Genomic DNA, 19,754 nt, shown 5'->3' with positions numbered 1-19,754 from the left:
CCAGGATATTAGAGAGACTAGGCGGGTGAGGGAGTAGCTTTTCTTAGACCAACTTCTGTTGGTGAGAAAGACAAGTTGGGCCAACAAAAGCTATTACCTCACTCACCTTGTCCCCCTTGTGCAGTTGCATTTGATTAAGTCTTTAGTTACGAGATCACATACTGTTTTTTCCAACCTCATTCAATGCACAGGAATGGGCACTGCTCAGGGAATGAATCCTGGTTAAGGCTAAGATTTTGTCCTGGTTATTTTTTGTAAAAGTCACGGACAGGTCCACGGGCAATAAACAAAAATTCACGGAGGCTGTGACCTGTCTGACTTTTGCTGCTGCAGCTCCATGGTTTCCCCCGCCACCCAGGGCGGCTGGGAACTGCAGAGTGAGCATATTTCCCAAAGAGAAAATAGGACACCCCCAGCCGCTCGTCCGATGTATTCCCCTCCCCGAGGCTGTTGCCCGTTGCTGGAAACCTGAGGAGGGCCCCCTTAGGAGTCTGTTGCCGGAACCTTGCAGGGGGCCCCGTCACCTGTCACTGGTGTCACCTGTCACTGGAACCCTGCCAGGTCCCTGCTGGCTGCCAGCTCCTGAGTTCCGCAGCCCCGAATGTCATGGAGGCTCTCTGGAAGTCACGGATTCCGTGCCTTCCATGACCTCTGTGACATAAATGTAGCCTTAATCATAGTTGGGTAGTGACTGAAGCTGTTGTCTTTAAGATCCCTGCTTATTTTTAGTTGGGAGATGAGTACTGAATATGAGGGAACTGCTGGAAGAGAAAGGATAGTTTCATGGTTAAGGAAGTTGAAGGCTGCCCTGGAGAATTCGATTCTATCCACGCCTTTGGCACAGAGCTCCTTTGTGATGCTGGACAAGTCACTTCAACCACACTTTTCGGAAGTGGTGGTCACTTGCATGTTCCTTATATTCTAGATTCCCAGTGTGAGACACCTGAGGCCACATCTGCAGACATGCTGAGCACTCACAGATGCAATTGACAGAGATTGGAGCTGTGCTCTGAATATACATGCTATAAAATGCAAAGTGCTCTGAAAAACCAGGATGTAGATATCTCAAGTTAGCATCTAATATTGACACATTTGACAATATTGACCTTAATGTGTCCATGCCTTAGATTCCCCAGATGTAAAATGGGGATGATAATACCACCACTTTACCTCATAGGGGTTTTGTGAAGATAAATTCATTAACGTTTGCAATGCAATGTGTCGTGATGCATTTACTGGCTACAGCGATGACCACTGTAGGAAAGCCAAAGAGGAAAATAATAATTCTGTATTGAGAGCAGGAAGTGAACAGTAAATAAGGCCTCGAGCCACACAATGAATGCAGATAAAAAGAAATACTGAAAAACTACCAATTCACAGAATGTGACAGGGAAAAAACCAGTGTGTGATCATATCATTAAAGACTACCATAATGCATATACACAAGGGGACTGAACTGCATATGAAATCTTAATTCTGGCATTTGCTAGCTTTTGCATGCTTGACTTTGCCACTTTAACATTCGTTTAACAGTTTTTTAAATGTAATTTCCTTTACCAGTGGATTTCACAGCTATTTGCTGACAGCAGAGGAATGTAGCGATTCAAGACTCCTGGATTCAACTGCAGGCTCTGGAGGAGAGAGTGCACTCTAAAACCTTCTGCCTGTGCCCCCAAGCTTGTCTCTGTCCCCATCTCCTCTTATCCAACCTCTGCCATTCCCCTTGTTCCCATGCGTCTCCTCCAGGGGCTCAACCAGAATTTTCCTAAGGCGGTGATCTAGGGGGTGGTGATTTGAGGGAGAGGTCTCCCTGGGGCCCAGCATGTAATTGGGAGGCAGAGCATGAGAGAGTCTCCCTGGGATTGTCAGATGTTCCTGAAATTCTCATTCGGAGAGATTTTGTGGCCAGCATTTCTGGGGCAGTGGCCAGGACCCCTCTGTGCCTGGTATGGAGGGGGCTCAGTGGTACATAGTGGGCACCCCCATCTCCAGAGGCACAGATGAAGCTCCACCCATTGCACAGAGATACAGGAGCTTCACCTTTTAGGAGCCATCATCTCCTTGAGCTCCCATCAGTCCAGGGCTCATCCCACTTATCCCAGAGGTCCCCACGCTAGATGAGAAGATTGACTGTATTGCTCCAGCAACTCTGCATTGCAGAATTTGCCATCCTCGCAACAGCAGAAGAAGCTCAGCAGCCTAGCCTCGTTCAGTGGCTCCACGTGCTGGGCCAGGGCAGCCATGAGTAGGGCCCAGAGCACATAACCATGTGCCCAATGCCTGCTCCATGGAGCTGTCCATCTGTGGGAGGGACCAAGCTATGTCTCTGCAATCCCATGCAGGATACAACTCTGGAGAGGCTTGAGCCCTAGACAGCCACAGGCAGGGCTAGGCAGACTCGTTGCAGCCTCTGCCCCGAACTCTGGTTGTGTTGGTGATTCCCCAGTCACCAATTCGGTTCCAGGAAGCAGGCAGCCTGGATCTGGTTTGTGTATTATTACATGCTCAGAACTCTGCCCCCTTCCACAGGGCCGCCCAGAGGGGGGCCAAGTGGGGCAATTTGCCCCAGGCCCCGCAAGCCCTGGCCAAGAATCCCTTTCCTCACCCGGCGGTGCTCCGAGTCTGCGGCGGCGGCGGCATTGCGGCCGTGGGGGGCCCTTCAGTCGCTCCGTGTCTTCGGCAGCACTGAAGGGCCCCCCCGCCGCCGAAATGCTGCCGAAGACCCGGAGCGACTGAAGGGCCCCCCGCCACCGAAATGCCACTGCCGCAGACTCGGAGCGCCGCCCGGTGAGTACAAGCTCCCCCGCTTTGCCCCAGGCCCCCTGAATCCTCTGGGCGGCTCTGTCCTTCCATTACCACCTGAAAGACCAGGATCCTGAATTTGTAGTAGTGTTTATGTCTGGAGGGTGGGGATCTGTGCCCCTCTTCCTATCTATTGCACCCTTGCTTCTATTAAAACCCAAAATCGTCACCTGGCTCCCAGTACGCAACCCTCCTCCCTGCTTTCTAGGAAAACCACACATCTCCACATCCAGATCACTTCCCTTCTGCACTTAATAAAACTGAACATCTGCACAAACACCTCCACACACACACACACACACACACACACACACACACACACACACACACTAGCTCCTGCTCTGCTCAATCCTCTCCCCCTCTTTCTCCTGCCGCCCACTCCAACATCCTGCTCCAATTCTCCCTCTTCTCCACTGTCCTCTATATTCAAACCAAGCTGCTTCCTCCTCCTCCTCCTCAATGCAGCTTTGGGCCAGGCAAGGAGAACACAGGTGAGTCTCTCCCTGTTCTCAGTTCCTGTGCCTGCACCACAGCAGCCCTCAGCAACCTGGAGGAGCAACCTAGAGTCCTGCTCAACCTATGAAGGTCCAGGATGGAGCATGCTCAGTGCCGATGGCATCTTTGGAGAATTTAGTAGCCAAACGCTAACAAATCTCTACTGAGTATGTGCAAACTGAGAATTTTCGAAGCTTGTTACTTGGCCAAGTTTTAGCAAATTTTCACAGAGATGACAAAAGGCCTATCCAGGGCAACACACCTGCCAGATTTCAGGCCCTTGTTCCAAAGCATGTAGGTGCGAGAGCTTGTTAGTGAAACGGCTGGAAGAAGTTTTTTTTAACATTAAACAACATATTTCCCCCAGTCTTGTTCTCAGAAACAGCTCAATGGTTTTAGCAGAAACTTAAAAAAAAAAAAAAAAAAAAAAAAAATAGAAGAAGAGGGAGAAGCCTGAGGCATCCCACCGGAATGGTTAGTTCGGCAAAGTTATAAGCCACTGAAAAGAATGGAAAATGTCAAGCAATCTTAACTACAGGGGGCAGTATCAGCTCCACCTATAAATGAAAAGCTAAACTTATTAGGGGGGAGGGATAGCTCAGTGGTTTGAGCATTGGCCTGCTAAACCCAGGGTTGTGAGTTCAATCCTTGAGGGGGCCACTTAGGGATCTGGGGCAAAATCAGTACTTGGTCCTGCTAGTGAAGGCAGGGGACTGGACTCGATGACCTTTCAAGGTCCCTTGCAGTTCTAGGAGATGGGATATCTCCATTAATTTATATTTATTTATTTATTTATTTTAGGGTAAGAAGTCTCCAGCTTAATAAATTATAACTGAAATACAGTTATATCAGTACAACGCTCATTAGCATTGCTAAGGGGTTGACAAAATTTCCTCCTTAACACTTGATTCAGGGGCTTGATAACTCAGCTGGTTTAGATGGCTTGAGTAACAGAACAAAATAACTTAAAGCTAGAAATTAAAGTCACCTAGACTCTCCTCCTTCTGATAAGTAATCATATATATAATCAGTTGTGCCTATTTCATAAAGCATAATCTTAATTTATTCAAGCAAGTCACCACACTGTCCCTACACACAGCAATTTATGTAGCCCACTTTCAGACTAGTGTAAGCTAGTGTACTGAGAGACTACTTTGTTTTCTGGGGACCCTATGAACAAGAACTCTTCACTCAAACACTAGGAAATGCAAGTGTTAGAACCTAAACACAGATAATTGCATTTAAATCAGACACATTTTTTGTTGGTAGGCTGCTCTAACTCTTTCTGTACCACTGAGATCAGAACGATATAGGGCACAAAGAATGCATTTTAATAAGGCACAAATAGTAACTCAGCAACAGAACACTCTTCAATGGAGTGTTCTTCCCAATTCACCTCAGAAGGGCTCTCCTTGAAATCTGTAGCTGGCTGCCACCTGAATACCAAGCATGCCATTACTCTCTTGTTCTACCTGCTCATTCCTATTATGGGTATGGGTCTCTCTTCACGCATGCTAAGTAGAACAGCTCTCTGTTGTCTGTCATTTCCTTTTCCCATAAGTAATTTTATAAAGTGTGGTCTTATTTATGATAGGGTTACCATTCGTCCGGATTCCCCCGGACATGTCCGGATTTTAGAGCTAAAAATAGCGTCCGGGGGGAATTTGTAAATGTCCGGACTTCCCCCCCCATGCAGAGCACGCGCGGCTAACAGGGCGGCCGGCCGGATGGCGCCACTTACATGGGGCTCCGACAACCAGAGAGACCCCCTCCTTCCCCCTGCAGCAGAGATCGCTCCCTCCCTCCCTGCATTTGCAGATCACCAGCCGGCCGTTCGCACCGGCAGTCTGGAGCTCCTCCCCCTGCTCCTCCTCCCCGGCACGCTGGTCTGAGCGGCAGAGTAAGGGGGTTGGAGAAGGGGCAGGGAGATTCTGGAGGGGGCAGTCAAGAGACAGGGAGCGGGGGGGGTCGGGAGTTCGGGGGGGGCTTTCTGGAGGTGTGCATAAGGTTTTGGGCAGTCAGGGTACAGGTGGGGGTAGGGTCTCAGGAGGGGGCAGTTAGGGTGGGGGGTCTCAGGAGGGGGCAGTTAGGGGACAAGGAACAGAGAGGCTTAGGTAGGGGGTGGGGTTCTGGAGGGCAGTTGGGAGCAGGGGTCCCAGGAGGGGGCAGTCAGGGGACAAGGAGCGAGGGGGGGGTTGGGAGTTCTGGGGGGTCTGTCAGGGGGCAGGGGTGGGGAGAGGGATCAGAGCAGTCAGGGGACAGGGAGCAGAGGGGTTTAGATGGGGTCGGGAGTTCTGGGGGGGGCTATCAGGGGGTGGGGAGTGGTTGGATGGGGCATGGGAGTCCCGGGGGTCTGTCTGGGGTGGGGGTGTGGATAAGGGTTGGGGCAGTTAGGGTACAGGTAGGGGGTAGGGTCCTAGGAGGCCAGTTAGGATGGGGGGAGGGTCTCAGGAGGGGGCAGGCAGGGAACAAGGAGCAGGGAGGCTTAGGTAGGGGGTGGAGTCCTGGGGGGCAGTTAGGGGCAGGGGTCCCAGGAGGGGGCGGGCAGGGGTCCCAGGAGGGGGCAGTCAGGGGACAAGGAGCAGGGGGAGGGTTGGGGTTCTGAGGGGGGCGGGGAGTGGAAGGGGCGGGGCTATGCAGGACAGGGGCGGGGCTAGGGCAGAACGGGGGCGGGGCTCCTCCCGTCCTCTTTTTTCCGTGCTGAAATATGGTAACCCTAATTTATGAGTTAGTCTAGCTAATGTTGTAGCTACATTTTATAATAATATGATGGAGATACCAGGACCAAGTACTGTCCCTGACAGATTCCCCCTGCTGTGATCCCTAAATGGCTCCCTCAAGGATTGAACTCACAACCCTGGGTTTAGCAGGCCAATGCTCAAACCACTGAGGAATACCAATATCTTCTGGTTCTTCCAAATCATCAGTTTCCATGAATAACGACACTTATTAAAAAGTTACCCGTGGGACTGTATTCTCATTGACATGATTTAAATTTTAATATTTTGAGATAAAAATATTATTTATGTGCTAAGTAAAAAGGAGACAAATTAAAAAATACTTTAAGGGAGTGGGGGAAGGCAGAAGTATACACTGTCCCTTTTTACAAAAAAGGTGCATATTATGGGTTTTGAAGCACAAACTGTTTAAAGCACATGCTGACAAGTCAGTACCTGCCAGAAATCCTGATGAGAGGGGAGAGGGTTAGAAAGAGGGAAGAAAATCAGGGAATGTTGGTTACACCAAAAACCAAAACCAAAATTAAAATAAAATACCCACAAATATTACATATTATGCAACATTGCAACACAGCAAAACCAATTAATGACATCAGGAACAAAGAATCGCTCAACACCTAGGAACAGGAAGTAAGGAGCACATATAGCAATCAGTAACATTCAAGAATATCTGCCAAACAAACCCAGTGAAAATGAATAACAAAGTTAGTAATACAAAAAAGTAATAGCAAATATTTCTAGTTTTGGCAGAAAGTAATTATGCCACAGACTGTTGGTGGATAGGGTGGGAGAGGAAAGAGGGAGCACACACTTGACCTGTACATGGATGCAAAGTAATCTTCATAATAAGGGATTCCACAGGGTTGTTTGTGTGCCATGCATATAAAATTTAATATAAGCAACCAAGCATTTTCTTAGCCTTAAAGATTTTTTTAAAACAAAAACAAACTGAAATAATACCTGAATCTAAAGATTCATACATTTCAATGAAAGGATACATCTTCCAAGTACCATGTAAAAGCATGAGAATTCACAGGTCAAGATACACAAAGGCCACATCAACTGGAGACCTTATAACTACATGACTAACTGATTCAGCTCAGAGGGCATCAAATTTTGGCTTATTTCAGGGCTCTAAATTGATAATGATCTTGAAGATTATTGAACAAAACATAACCAGCTCCTCCAGCTAGAAGCACGTTGTGGTCATTTGTGCGTATAAAAGCATTGGTCTTTGATACTTGGCCCATAAGCATTTTAGGAGAAGGGCCTTGTCTTCTGACATGTCTATACCAATGTGCGCATCAAACAGAATAGTATTCATAATGTTAGAATAAAAGGGTTTAGGGGTTTGGTTTTGGAGAATGGAAGGGGAGAAAGGAAGTAAGGGGGCAAGTGAAGAAAACTTGTGAACACACAATAGTATGAGGTTAATTACAGTAAGGATAGAAAAGCACAGTGCAGGATAGAAATATCTGCCAGTGCCACTGATGTTTTAAGTCAAATTTTCTAACCTTATCTGACCCATCACAATAGGATTCCACTGATTCTGCTGTGTTGATGGTCCTCCTTGCCCACAGATGGCTGAGCAAAATTTGCTGCTTTCACGAGGTAGACAGACACCCAGCCGGTGAGTGGCAGAGTCAGGAACCCAGACCAATGCACTATCCACTACACCATGTTGCCTACCTACTCATTCATTTATATAGATCACTCTAATCAGAAGTGCTTAGACGATTTAGGAATCTCATTTTCAAAAGTGACTTTAAATGAGACTTAGGCTACTAAGTGCATAAGTTACTTTTGAAAATGGGACTTAGACTCCTATCATTAAGGGCTTTTGAAAACATTACCTGTTGTATTTAAAGTTACTCATTCTACCGCTTCATTATATTAATCCTATTTAATCTGGGTCCTGGAACATGTGATCTGAAAGAGACAGTTTCTTTGTGGTGCTGATGTCTTTCAGATGCTGCGTAATTCTTTATTTTATTCTCCCACTTCCCACCCTCTGAAGCCCCGATTCAAGCACTATACAACATTATAAAATCCAATACAAAAATAAAAATGCTTCAAAAAAGCAAACAATTATATTACAAGGTTAGGACAGAAATGAGAAGGGCAAAATATGGGGTAGGAAGGAAAATACATAGTCAATAGCAGTCATACACCAAAACATGTTTCAAAATAAAGTTTGATTTAAAAAAAAGTGGTGAGATTATCTGAGATTGATGCCTCCCACCACAGCAAAAGCATGACTGCTTGCCAATATAAAATGAGAGGATGCATAGAGACCTCTCCATGTGAGACTTATGGGGGTTCTTCAGATATAACGGAGTGCTGCATGCTAGGAGGTTGAATTTTCTCCTACATAGCAGTAAGTACTATTGCTTCAAGATTTGGTCAAGAAATTTGCTCAATATTTCTAAAGCTAATGTTAGACTTCAGGTATTTCACCATCAAATTTATTTTATTATTATTTCCCTGTAAAGCATCACAATACAGTACTTGGAAAGGGTGCTTAGAATAACTACAAGTAATTATAATGTTTAATACCAAAAGCAACTTTCCTATCACATGAGAGTAACTAATTAGAGGGTGTCTTACTTCTATAGCACTGATCAATATAGAACTGTATCTGGAGAATAGAGAACATGGAAATATGAATCTGGATAGGAGTTACTTAATTCCAAAGTAAAATTAGAGTCTGTAAAAGCTTTTGTAATTACTTATTGCCTCCTTGGGTCAATGATAATTTAAGGGTATACCATCATTGACAACTTGCAAGCTTTTGTTTATATTCAACTACACAGGGTAATTTTCCCCACAGGAGGTAAAAACCGCTACTCAAGTGTATTCCACACTAAAGCAATATTCTGTTTAATTCTTTCCCCTAAAAAGACTAACAGTTTCTCAGAAGTGTTGCAATTTAGCCTTGCCTCCATGCATCTGAAGAAGTGGGTTTTTTACCCACAAAAGCTTATGCCCAAATAAATCTATTAGTCTTTAAAGTGCCACCGGACACCTCGCAATTTAGCCTTATCACTGAAAACACTTGATTGCGGCACAAAATCTACAAGTAATTGAAATTCAAATGCTTCTGCAAAAGTTCAATAATATTTTAAGATCAAAACAATTAATCTGAAAAATCACAATCCCTACATCTTTGGAAAGGATGTCCACTGACGCTGTCCCTCTTGTGCTGACTCCTCAAATCTGTCCCATTACACTAGGATTCCACTGATCCTGCTGTGTTAATGGTCCTCCTTGCCCACAGGTAGCAGGGCAAGATTTGCCCTTGTCATAGGGTAGACCGATATCTTCTACCCTATGGGCACACTACACAGAGTTAAATAGTATCATACACTTTTCTCTTTGAGAGCTGGCAGTTTGGCATGAAGATTAATTTGAGCTTAATTCAAAAACTCTCTCAAACAGAAAATGTTAGAAAAAATGGAAATTGTTTTTCAAAGAAATATCATGTTTCTAGGAATGGTCTGCTAACAAAGTGCATGTCTTGGTGCCTTCATACAACCACAGACACACTTTTTACAGGCAGGAAAAATTTCCTCCCCCAATAAGCATTTGTTTTACACAGACACAATACAAGAAAGGGAAAAGTGATACAACGAAAGAGCCAGGTGACTGAGCAGTTATGGTTAGATATGTTAATTCTGAGTGCTTTTATTAAATTACAGATTAGGCTATATTCATATTGTAATTTGAGCTAAATTATGAGGTGAGGCCTGAGAGCAAAAGTGAATGATTAGCAGCAGCAGATTAGCCAAAAGAAATAAAGTTTACGAGGGATGGTGGGAGGGAGGGAACATACACACACATGTCACCAAGCCAGCTTCTCCAGTTCCTGTACAAACACTTGGGAGGCTAGCTCCCTGAACACTTAGCCCTGCTGTAGGTGAAAGAAAATTATGCAGTTGTGGTTGGCAAGGAGGATGGACCAAAGGGTTTTGCTGAACGAATGCCTCTAGGGCTGCTGGTCTCTGGTCTCCAGGGAGCAATGTGTAGATTCAAATTATATGCATTTTGCTCCTATTACTGAAGAGTTATGCTTGTCTCTCTCCCCCGCCCTTCAATTCTCTGAAAAATTATCCCTAGTTGGGTAGAAGTATACTGCACTCACTATAACATTCAGCTCTATGCACAGGAAGACACTTAAACTTCACAGAGCTGCAATAAAATACATGCAATAAAAGTCAAAGACTTTTGGACTTAACCAGTTCCAGTCATTCCAAGTGGCCTATCAGGATATGTCTACACTACAGTCAAGAGGTGGGATTCCCAGCACGAGTTGACAGATTCATGCTAACTCACTGCACTGCAGCACTTGCAAAGACTCAGGCTAGCCATCCAAGTTCAAGCCTGCCCAACTCCCAGGGTCTGAACTTGGGTGGCTGCCACCCATGCTGCAGTGTCCACACTGCTATTTTTAGCATGCTACCTCGAGATGAGCTAACACGAGTCTATCTGCACTGGGAATCACACCTGCCAGCTGCAGCGTAGACAACCCTTACAAGATTGACTTTAATTTTACAAGAATATTTGTGAAAAAACTGCTGATACAGATGATTTCCCAGTGCAATGATATTTATCTGGAACATACATGCAGAACATTTACACTGAATCCTTAACCTTTGTTTTACAGAATGTAATTAAAATGCATCTGACTACACAGCTGGGTCTATTCTTTTTATTGGCGTTTGCTCTAAATTAGTATTTACATAGAGCATAGGCATAAATCTTTGTTTATAACTAACAATAGTTCTATTTTCTACTTTTGTTTAGCCAACCTGTAGTTTACAGAGTATCAGTACTTTGGTACCACTGCTGACTTAAACCCGACTGCTCATTTTCTCCTTTCATCTCAAAGGAAAGAATACATTTCAGATGGAAAAAGTCTATTCTCTCCTCAATGTGTCTATATACTGTAATTCCCATTAACGTTAATGGACATCATGCAAGATGCTCAAGGGAACAATACACCTCTCAGCCTTCTACTCAAATTTCCCATCTCCACCAATGCACAAAATAATACCAGCACACAAAGTCATAGCTTCACAGAGTTAGAACTGTATCTAAGGAGAAGATTGTGTCCAATTATAAAAACTGCTTTGATATTTCTTGGGAGGCCAATGAGGGAGATGAGTGAATGGAAACAACAGATGAGAAAAGATGCGAGGACTAATTTTATTCCTTAACCGATACCAACGTAACTAAAACATGAATGAGTGTAGTTTGTTATATGATGCCTGAATCAACATTTGAATGCGTTTGAGGCGACAGTGCTTTCTTAACTGAAAACAGATGCAGATAATATGGGAAAAACTACTCCTAGAAAACAAGATCTAGGAGTGACTTCACTCCTTATCCAGGCTCCTCTGCATGACTGAGGGAGCTCCAATATCTCCCTGCTTTAACTTCACCCGAAACTTGACCCCCCCTGCCATTACCACTATCCTCATAACCAAAGTCTGTTACTAGTGCTCCTTAGTCAGAGAAGTCTGACAAACAACATGAGCCATTATTTCCTCCTTTAAAATAAATGATCCAGAAGCAGCATGCTATATCAACCCCTGCAATACAATACCATAAAATTAATGTGGTCTGTTGTTCTGCACAGTACTACTACTAATAGTAGTCCACTACACTCTCCATTTTAAAACTCTAATGACTGATGTTAAGACTTATTCTACCATCCAATGCATTTTGCATATATATCTAGGTATAGCAGCTATACAAACGTGTTTATATACACAATTTCAGTCTGCAACAGAAAGTCAGAATGGAGGATGGTCAGTGCAGGGAACAGATGCTAAGGGCCAGCATAACTCAGAACATTTCAGCCTGTACTGAGACCACCAGTTGTCACACATTCACCATGCTGTATGGCAAGATTGGGTGTGTATATTGTGTAAGAGCGGAAGTCATGTCTCAAGTAGAACTGGTCTGAAATTTCCTGACTTAAGTTTGTTGGAAAATGCCGATTTCTTGCGTTTCTATGAAACATCTCAGGTTCAACAAACTTTTGGCAAATCAAAGTCTGGAAACACTAGTGTCCCCATCCCCCGGGCATTCTGCTGGGCAGCTTGAGAGACCTGTCTTCCAGAGCTCCAGAGCAGCCTCACCACGCAGACTGCCCCAAGACTGGGGAACCTGGTCTTCAGGGGGTCTGCAGCTCCAAGACAGTTGCACTATGCCAGTGCTTCCAAGCTCTTTCCCATGAAACAGGGAGTCTGAAGTCCTGGGACAAGCTGGCCCAGGAGTCTGGATGGTCTGGTATCCCCAGCCATCTGGCGTCCTATGGCCGTCTACAGAGTGTGGCTGCCCTGGACTCATAGATCCTGAGAGCCCTGGCAGCTGCTGAGTGAAATTCAGATTGGTCAGTTTCACCACATCTATTAGTATGACTAATAATGTCAATTTCACTCACAGCTGTCAACGTTCCAGGGAGCAGATTTTGTTTTAGAAATACCATAGGTTGGTGTTTCCAAAATGAACCTTTTTTCCAAAATTTCTGGTTCATGGAAAATTTTGAATAGTTTGTATTTGTTCAAATCTAAACAAACCCAAATTTCAAAATCACTAAATTTCCCGCAAACTGGGAATCCCAGCAATGAGGCTCAGCAGAACAAAAAGCTGAGTTCAGCAAACAAACTGCTTCTGCTCTGAGACTTTTACCCACTAGGATGGGAATAGAATGTATAGTACTCAGGAATAGAGGAACTATTATCCAAAATTGTGTGGAACTCAGCATTTCTTTCTAAGGAATGTTGGTTGAAACAAAGACTGACAAAAAGCATACTACTTACTGTCTATTTTAAAGTAGAATACACCTCTACCTCGATATAACGCTGTCCTCGGGAGCCAAAAAATCTTACCGCGTTATAGGTGAAACCGCGTTATATCGAACTTGCTTTGATCCACCGGAGTGCGCAGCCCCGCCCCCCCGGAGCACTGCTTTACCGTGTTATATCTGAATTCCTGTTATATCGGGTCGCGTTATATCGGGGTAGAGGTGTAATACTCTGCTGCTTGGGTAAACAAACACATGTATGCTCTAAGGAACAAAGACCATTTATTTGATTACTTGCTTTGCTTTTTGTCCATCCACTTCCTCATGAAAAATTAAAATAAAAATGAATTCAATTGAATGCAAAACATGAAAGTAATTTAGATTAATTTCCTCCCCAATTGTGCAGGGTTTGTTTGTTTTGTTTAATTATAGATTCAAATAGCAGGACTTTCTGGATATGTTTGGTCACATTTAAACATTACATGCCAGGTATATCACTCAGCAATGAAAGAGTCAAACGTTACCTTCTTTGACTCAAAAATTCAAGGAATTTTGTTGCAGATGAGGTGACAATTTTGCTAAATTAGTGATTGTTGTAGAGTAAGTTGAGTTAATAGGAAGCTTGTGTGCTATTCCATTTTTATGCAGCCACCAACTATGGTAGTATACAGTGCTCAAAATGATATAAAGGAATATTAAACCAAATTATTTTAGATTAACTATCCACCTAAGCAAATCTATGTTAGGTGTTTGTTTTAGATAACACAGCTTGGCCCTCTCTGTGTTAAAGGTTCAAGCAGTCTTTTAACCATGTTACCTACTTGTGTTACAGCTCTGGGCCAAATTCCTTCGTGCTATAATTTCATTGATTTCTGGGGATTTACAGCAGGGAAGAATATGGCTTCAGAGCTGTAAAAAGGCTAGGTTACTGTGTGGTTCCATCCATACAGGCAGACCAAACAATGTTATAATATGATCAGCATATAGCAGGTTTCCCTCTGAAATATGGTACTCCCTCACATGGAGGGTCTCACACCATATGGATAATGCTATTAAGTTTGATTTTTACACATTACAATTCCCTCTCCCACCAGCAGGGAGGAGTTATTTTGGTTCTATAAGCATTAAAACAAATCTTTATTCCTTCCTTCCTATTCAGCCATATAATAAAAAAATACTGCTATGTTCTAGCTCAAACAAAAGACAATATTGTATTTCATTTGTACTTACACACAACTTTAAAATAGAAACTCAAAGAGGTTATAGGTAAAAAGATACTATAGATTTCAAGTCTACTCACCTTTCCATCATACCGCTTCACTACAAACTGATCCAGACCTAGGTCTGAAAGAGGAAAAAAGATAAAAAAAAAATTGCTTTTAGAGCAGTGCTTGAATATAAAAATCATATAGTTCCATACTTCTTTTTTGATAAGGCATTTAAAAGAAAAAATAGATTATGTGAAGGATAACATGATTAGAAAGCACAGGGAGAGGGAAGGAAATCAACTGTTATCTACATGTTTTTTCTTAGGGCTCAAGGAAGGTGTCCGATTCACAGTATTGACAAGGAAAACCTATTTAATCACAGAAAACATACAAAAAGGGACAGTGACACCACCACATCTACCACTATTCTCTACTAGTCCTTTTGTACTATTGACCTAGAATAAAATGATTTCTACCCCCATTACCAATCCTTACCCAGATATCAACTTGTTTCCTTGAGACTGGCACTTAGAGTGTAATTAAAAAGAATTATTTTTAGGCTAAGCAATCCTTTTTGAACAGATTAACAGGGAAGGCCATTGAATTGAAATCAGAAGTGTTCCTCCCAGAATTAACAAAGGCAGACCTCAACCAAAATTCAATGTTGCCAGCTCTTGTGGGGTAAAGTGACATACAAATGGTCTTAGACATAAAAAGAAAAAACACGGCCGCTATTGTACATTCAGGAATAAGGAAGTGCATGAACTAGAAGGTTTTTATATTAACATATTCCTCACATTGTATTACCACAAAACAGAAGGATCTTATTCTTAGAAGGAAAAATAATATTTACAGGGCTGAGGAAGAAGGCATCTTTCATTCTACTTCTACAGTGTAACCAAGTCTATGCATAACAATGAAAGTTTAATAGTCAACATGGAAAAACTTGCAAATGATTTGTACAACAATAAAAAAATACATTCTGTAAAGAGATCTAGATAAGTAGAACTCTTGAATGACTGGGTTATTGAGAATTGGCAGTAATTCACACAAGAGTGCAGAGACTGATTTTCAACTCTTGGTTTGACAAACATTTGCTACAAACCACACATTTTCAGCCAGTGTTTTAAATAGCTACCAGTTCTTCCTGTTAACCAGATTGGGAGAAGGGAGGGATTGGAAAAGAAAGAAAAAATAACTTGTCCAGGAAGGTGAAGATTAGATTGCTGTCACCTGTTTATGAGTAAAAGTGATAAAATGCTTCCCATCTACTCAAAGGTTCATAATAGTCAGAGAGCAGAAAATGGAGCTGTTCATCACTTCATGATGATCTCTTCGACCTTTGAGACAATGCAGTAAAAATTCCTGTAATTAATTTCATAGGATTGAGTGAAAAATTAGAGAATTGTCAGATGGCTTGCTGGATTTGTGGTTATTAAACTGAGGAATCACGCTCTTGATATCTGTGTGCACTTCAAGAAACACAAACGTACATATTTATATACAATGTGCACTTTCAGAAGTTATACTTCCTTAAAGAATATTGCTCCTACTCAAGGTTAGAGGCATACATACAGCATGATTAATGCTTATGAATATCTACAAACTCCTCCTTCAGTAAAAGTCTTACTTAACTGGATATGATAATATCAGGCTGCCATTGCTCTTTTAGTTGTTGCCAAGCTCAGAATTGAGCCAGCAGAGTTCTGTGGTGGAGACCTGTTCAGACACTGATGACTAAAACCGCGTAAGGAATTAACTGCATCCTGTAAGTTGCAACAATGGTAGCAGAAGTTGACCACTAGCTCCACTTTTAGTGTTATGCATTTTCAGTTTTTACCAATTTTCACTAATGAATGACCAGGTTTTTTTATTAAAGAAGTTCGATTTTTACCGATTTACACCTGTTTATCAATCCACTCAGTATTTTTTGAGTACTTATTTTTGTTAAACACTAATGCTTTACATGATTGTTGTGTTCTGAAACACTGAGATTGAAGCAGTTCCACAGTGTACAAAACAGAACGGAAAATACTAACATTAATATCATGCTATGATTGGCTCACAAGGAGACATTACCTGCCTATTTCTTTGCTTCTGGTTAGCGTAGCACTGAATTTAAACAATCAATCCTCCACAGATAAAGATATGTACTGCCCCCTATCCACCCAGATACATCCTTTAGTGCCAATCTCTTTACGGGGTTGGATGGATGGGCCTGGGTTCTTCTGGATCCCCACACATCCAGTTCTGCTCTTTCTGTGGCTGGCTCCAGACTACTCCCAAAATGGCTTCTCCCCTCTCCAGTCCCCCCAGGGGAGGCCATCTCACACCCTATTGTCAGGCTAGCTCTTCTTCTGGGCTTTCCCTTGTCAATCATTTCACTCTGCCCCTTCCTCTGAGCTGGCCTGCCTGCAATCCTTACCAAAACCAACAGGGGCCCCTGTTGTTCTACATAGTGTCTCTCCTCTCTCCCTCTTGGTTGCCCAGCAGACTCTGAATCTGCCCTTGGCTCCCCCTTCCCACCAGGGACAGTGTGCTTCTCCCTGAACTACCAGCACACAGAGCCCCAGGGACTTAGATAAGGTAAAAAGGTAAACATGGGGCGAAAACGCAAACCTATGCCTGAATACCAGCAAGCAAATCAGTGCTCAGAAATTTTCAAGAAAAGTAAAGATGGGAACGAAGAGGATGCACTGCACTGCAAGTACTGCAGCACTGAGGTCAGTCCTCGCGCTGACAGAATAAAGGAACTTGTTTTATGTCCTGTTAATTTCCCCTCACACAAGCAACACAAGAAGATTAAAGAAGAAAGTGAGCTTCGGGATAAACAGTATCAGTAGCTTTCACCAGGGCTTTAATGAAAGAGAGGACACAGCACGATTGTGTCAGGGTATGTCTACACTACAGGATTAATCCGAATTTAGATAATTCGAATTTGGGAAACAGGTTGTATAAATTCGATTGTGCGCGGCCACACTAAGCACCTTAATTCGGTTTTTAACCACATTAATTCGGTGGTGTGCGGCCACACTACCCCATTAACTTAAACACAGTAATTCGGTGGTGTGCGGCCACACTAACCCTAATTCGAATTAACAAAATCGATTTAGGCTCTACTCCTAATTCGGTGGTGTGCGGCCCCACTAACTTTAATTCGAATTAACTGGCTCTGTAGTGTGGACGGGTGAAGGGTTAATTCGGATTAACGCTGCTAAATCCGAATTAATCCCGTAGTGTAGACCAGGCCTCAATGAATTTGTACGTGCTCTGTGTTTCACCAGACAACCGCTGTTAATTGCAGAGCGGCCTATTGGTGACTTTGTATGACAATACAGACCAGCAGCAAAAACCCTTCCTAATGCAGACAAGCTCACTGGTAAGTATCTGAAAGAAAATGACAATGCTTCAGTATCCAAACTGATAGAACGAATTGATGGAAATCTGGTGTCTAGTCTGATTTTTGACAAGTCTCCCGATGCTTTGAAGACTGTCCAATTCTTGGCCTTTTGTTTTTGTTTTTTTATTTCAAAGCAAATAAACCTGCATTGTTTTGTGCTGATGTGACATTCATCCCCTCTGTTGACACTAGTTTTGTCAACGCAGCAATAACTGACATGTTTGAGATGTACCAACTAACTTGGGAAAACGTGGCCACAACACACACAGATTCTGCTTCCTACATGGCTAAATTTGCATGGGAGATTAAACTCAATCAGAAACTGGAGCTGCTATGTATGAGCTGTCCTGCTCATCTGATTAACATTGCCCTGTCAACAGCTACTGCTACAGAAGAAATGAAAGACATGAAATCTTGCATCATTGGATTCGGGACCATTTTCAAGCATGAAAACAAGTAGAAGGCTTTGTTTTACACAGTGTGAGATGAGTGCAGAGCTGGATGCCGATTACCTACCCTTGTTGTGCCACATCAGTGGATGAGCTTGTATTTCGCTGCCTGTCATGTAAATAACATGTGGACTGTGCTAATATGTCTCCTAGGTCATCGTGAGTTTGTTTGTTTGTTGTTGTTCTAGCAAAACAAAAGCAAAGCAAAAACTCTGAAGAGACTGTCAAATAACCAAAATGACCGCCAGATTCTGTGCATCAAGGTAAAATAATGGAGTTTTCTCCAGCTACTGCCAACATGTTTGCCAATACAGACATTTACCGGATCCTGACAACCAAAATCTCAGCTGAACTGAGCACTAAAGCTGTAAGAGAAACATACTGCAAGAAAACCCAGCTGTTTCTGGAAAGCCTTCCAACCCCACAACACGAAAACCAAAAAAGCATTCAAAACAACACTCAGTGAGAAATCGGAGACTACTGTGACCCGTAATCTGAACCCCCACGTATTTGGTGCTGTAGATTCTTTTTGGAATGTCATCCAGGTTTTCGACCTCTTCCTCAAAGTGAATTTTGCAGCAGACTATGACAGTTATGCCAAGTGTTTCAACCATTTGCCACTAAAGGTGAAATTTCAAATCTGAAAGGAGAATTTACTACTGACATGAACTTATCTAACCCTGACAATATGAAACTGGATGTGCTGGCTTTTTGCATCAGTCATCAAGACACTTCCCAATTTCAGCAAAGTGGCATGGCGAGCTTTGAGTGTACCCCCTGGATCTACTGATGCAGAGCACTTATTTTCAAAGTTGGACTACCTCCAAGACAGCACAAGGCTCAACATGAGTGAGGATACTTTGAAGAAAATTATGGAAGCGTACGCAAAAACTAGGATTTCTGGAAAAACTACTAGCTGAGAGAGAAAAAAATATACCTTTGTACATTAAAAAAAAAGTTTCAATTATACTGTAGTAAAATGTGTATATTACAAAAGTTTTGTTTTTGTTCTCCCCCCTCCCCCCGATTTTTCAATTGTTTTATTTTAACCTGATTTCATCCCAGTTTTAATGTTTGGAAAATAAACAATGAAAAATTCCCTAGGTTTTTTTTTTTTTTTTTTTTTACAATTACAAAAAATGCAGAACACTAACTTTATTATTTTGCCAAAATCACATCATAATAAAATCATGTAGCTAACCCATGACAATCCATGCGCACATCTTGTAGGTTGAGGGCTGGAAATCAATCTTCTTGCTCTAGAGCTGGAATAATGGCTGCTAGTGTGACGATCTTGAATGTCTGTGCCTTCCCGTATTTGTTAAATGCCCTTAGATCTAGAATGGGCCTCCAACCTCCCCTCACCTTGGGGATCAGGTAATCATGAGTAAAAACCCCTTGCTCCAGGACTGGTTCAATGGTCCCAGGCATAACAAATGCTATATTTCCTGATGAAGTAGGTTCTCATGAGAAGGGTCCCTGAACGGGGATGGGGAAGGAGGGTTGGAATGGGGGAGGGACATGAATTGAATGGCGTAACTCTTTGAAATAATCTCCAGGACCCATCTGTCAGAGGTAATATTCTCCCAACTGCTGTGAAAAAGGGCCAGGCAACTTCTGGAAGGGCATGACAGGTGCACAGATGGCAGCTGATGTTGCAAGGTATAATTGTTCAAGCCCTCGACCAACCCATCAAAAGTGCTTAGAAGAGGCAGTTTGAGAGGTCGCGGATTGGGGTGCAGACTGCTTCCACTTTTTGAGCCCTGGTCCTCTTACACTATGGCTCGTAATAGCCCTGAGATGGTGGGTATTGAGGAGATTGTGACCTGTGCTGTGGCTGAGAGGTATATC

General features: G+C 43.0%; 1 protein-coding gene across 1 annotated transcript in view; it reads right to left on the bottom strand.

Moving 5' to 3' along the window:
- MICU1 (mitochondrial calcium uptake 1) overlaps window positions 1-19,754 on the bottom strand; it is a 236,120-nt gene that overhangs the window by 115,306 nt on the left and 101,060 nt on the right. Inside the window, exons 5-6 of the mRNA XM_029911332.1 lie at window positions 14,147-14,190; window positions 6,471-6,482 (exon numbers count right to left, since the gene is read on the bottom strand). Coding sequence (XP_029767192.1) covers window positions 6,471-6,482; window positions 14,147-14,190 — 56 coding nt within the window. The remainder of the gene's footprint in view (window positions 1-6,470; window positions 6,483-14,146; window positions 14,191-19,754) is intronic.

The sequence above is a fragment of the Terrapene carolina genome, unplaced genomic scaffold (genome assembly GCF_002925995.2).
Source record: "Terrapene carolina triunguis isolate 2854851 unplaced genomic scaffold, T_m_triunguis-2.0 Scaffold95, whole genome shotgun sequence".
NCBI lineage: Eukaryota > Metazoa > Chordata > Testudines > Emydidae > Terrapene > Terrapene triunguis.
This window is presented reverse-complemented; position numbering and strand designations above follow the sequence as displayed.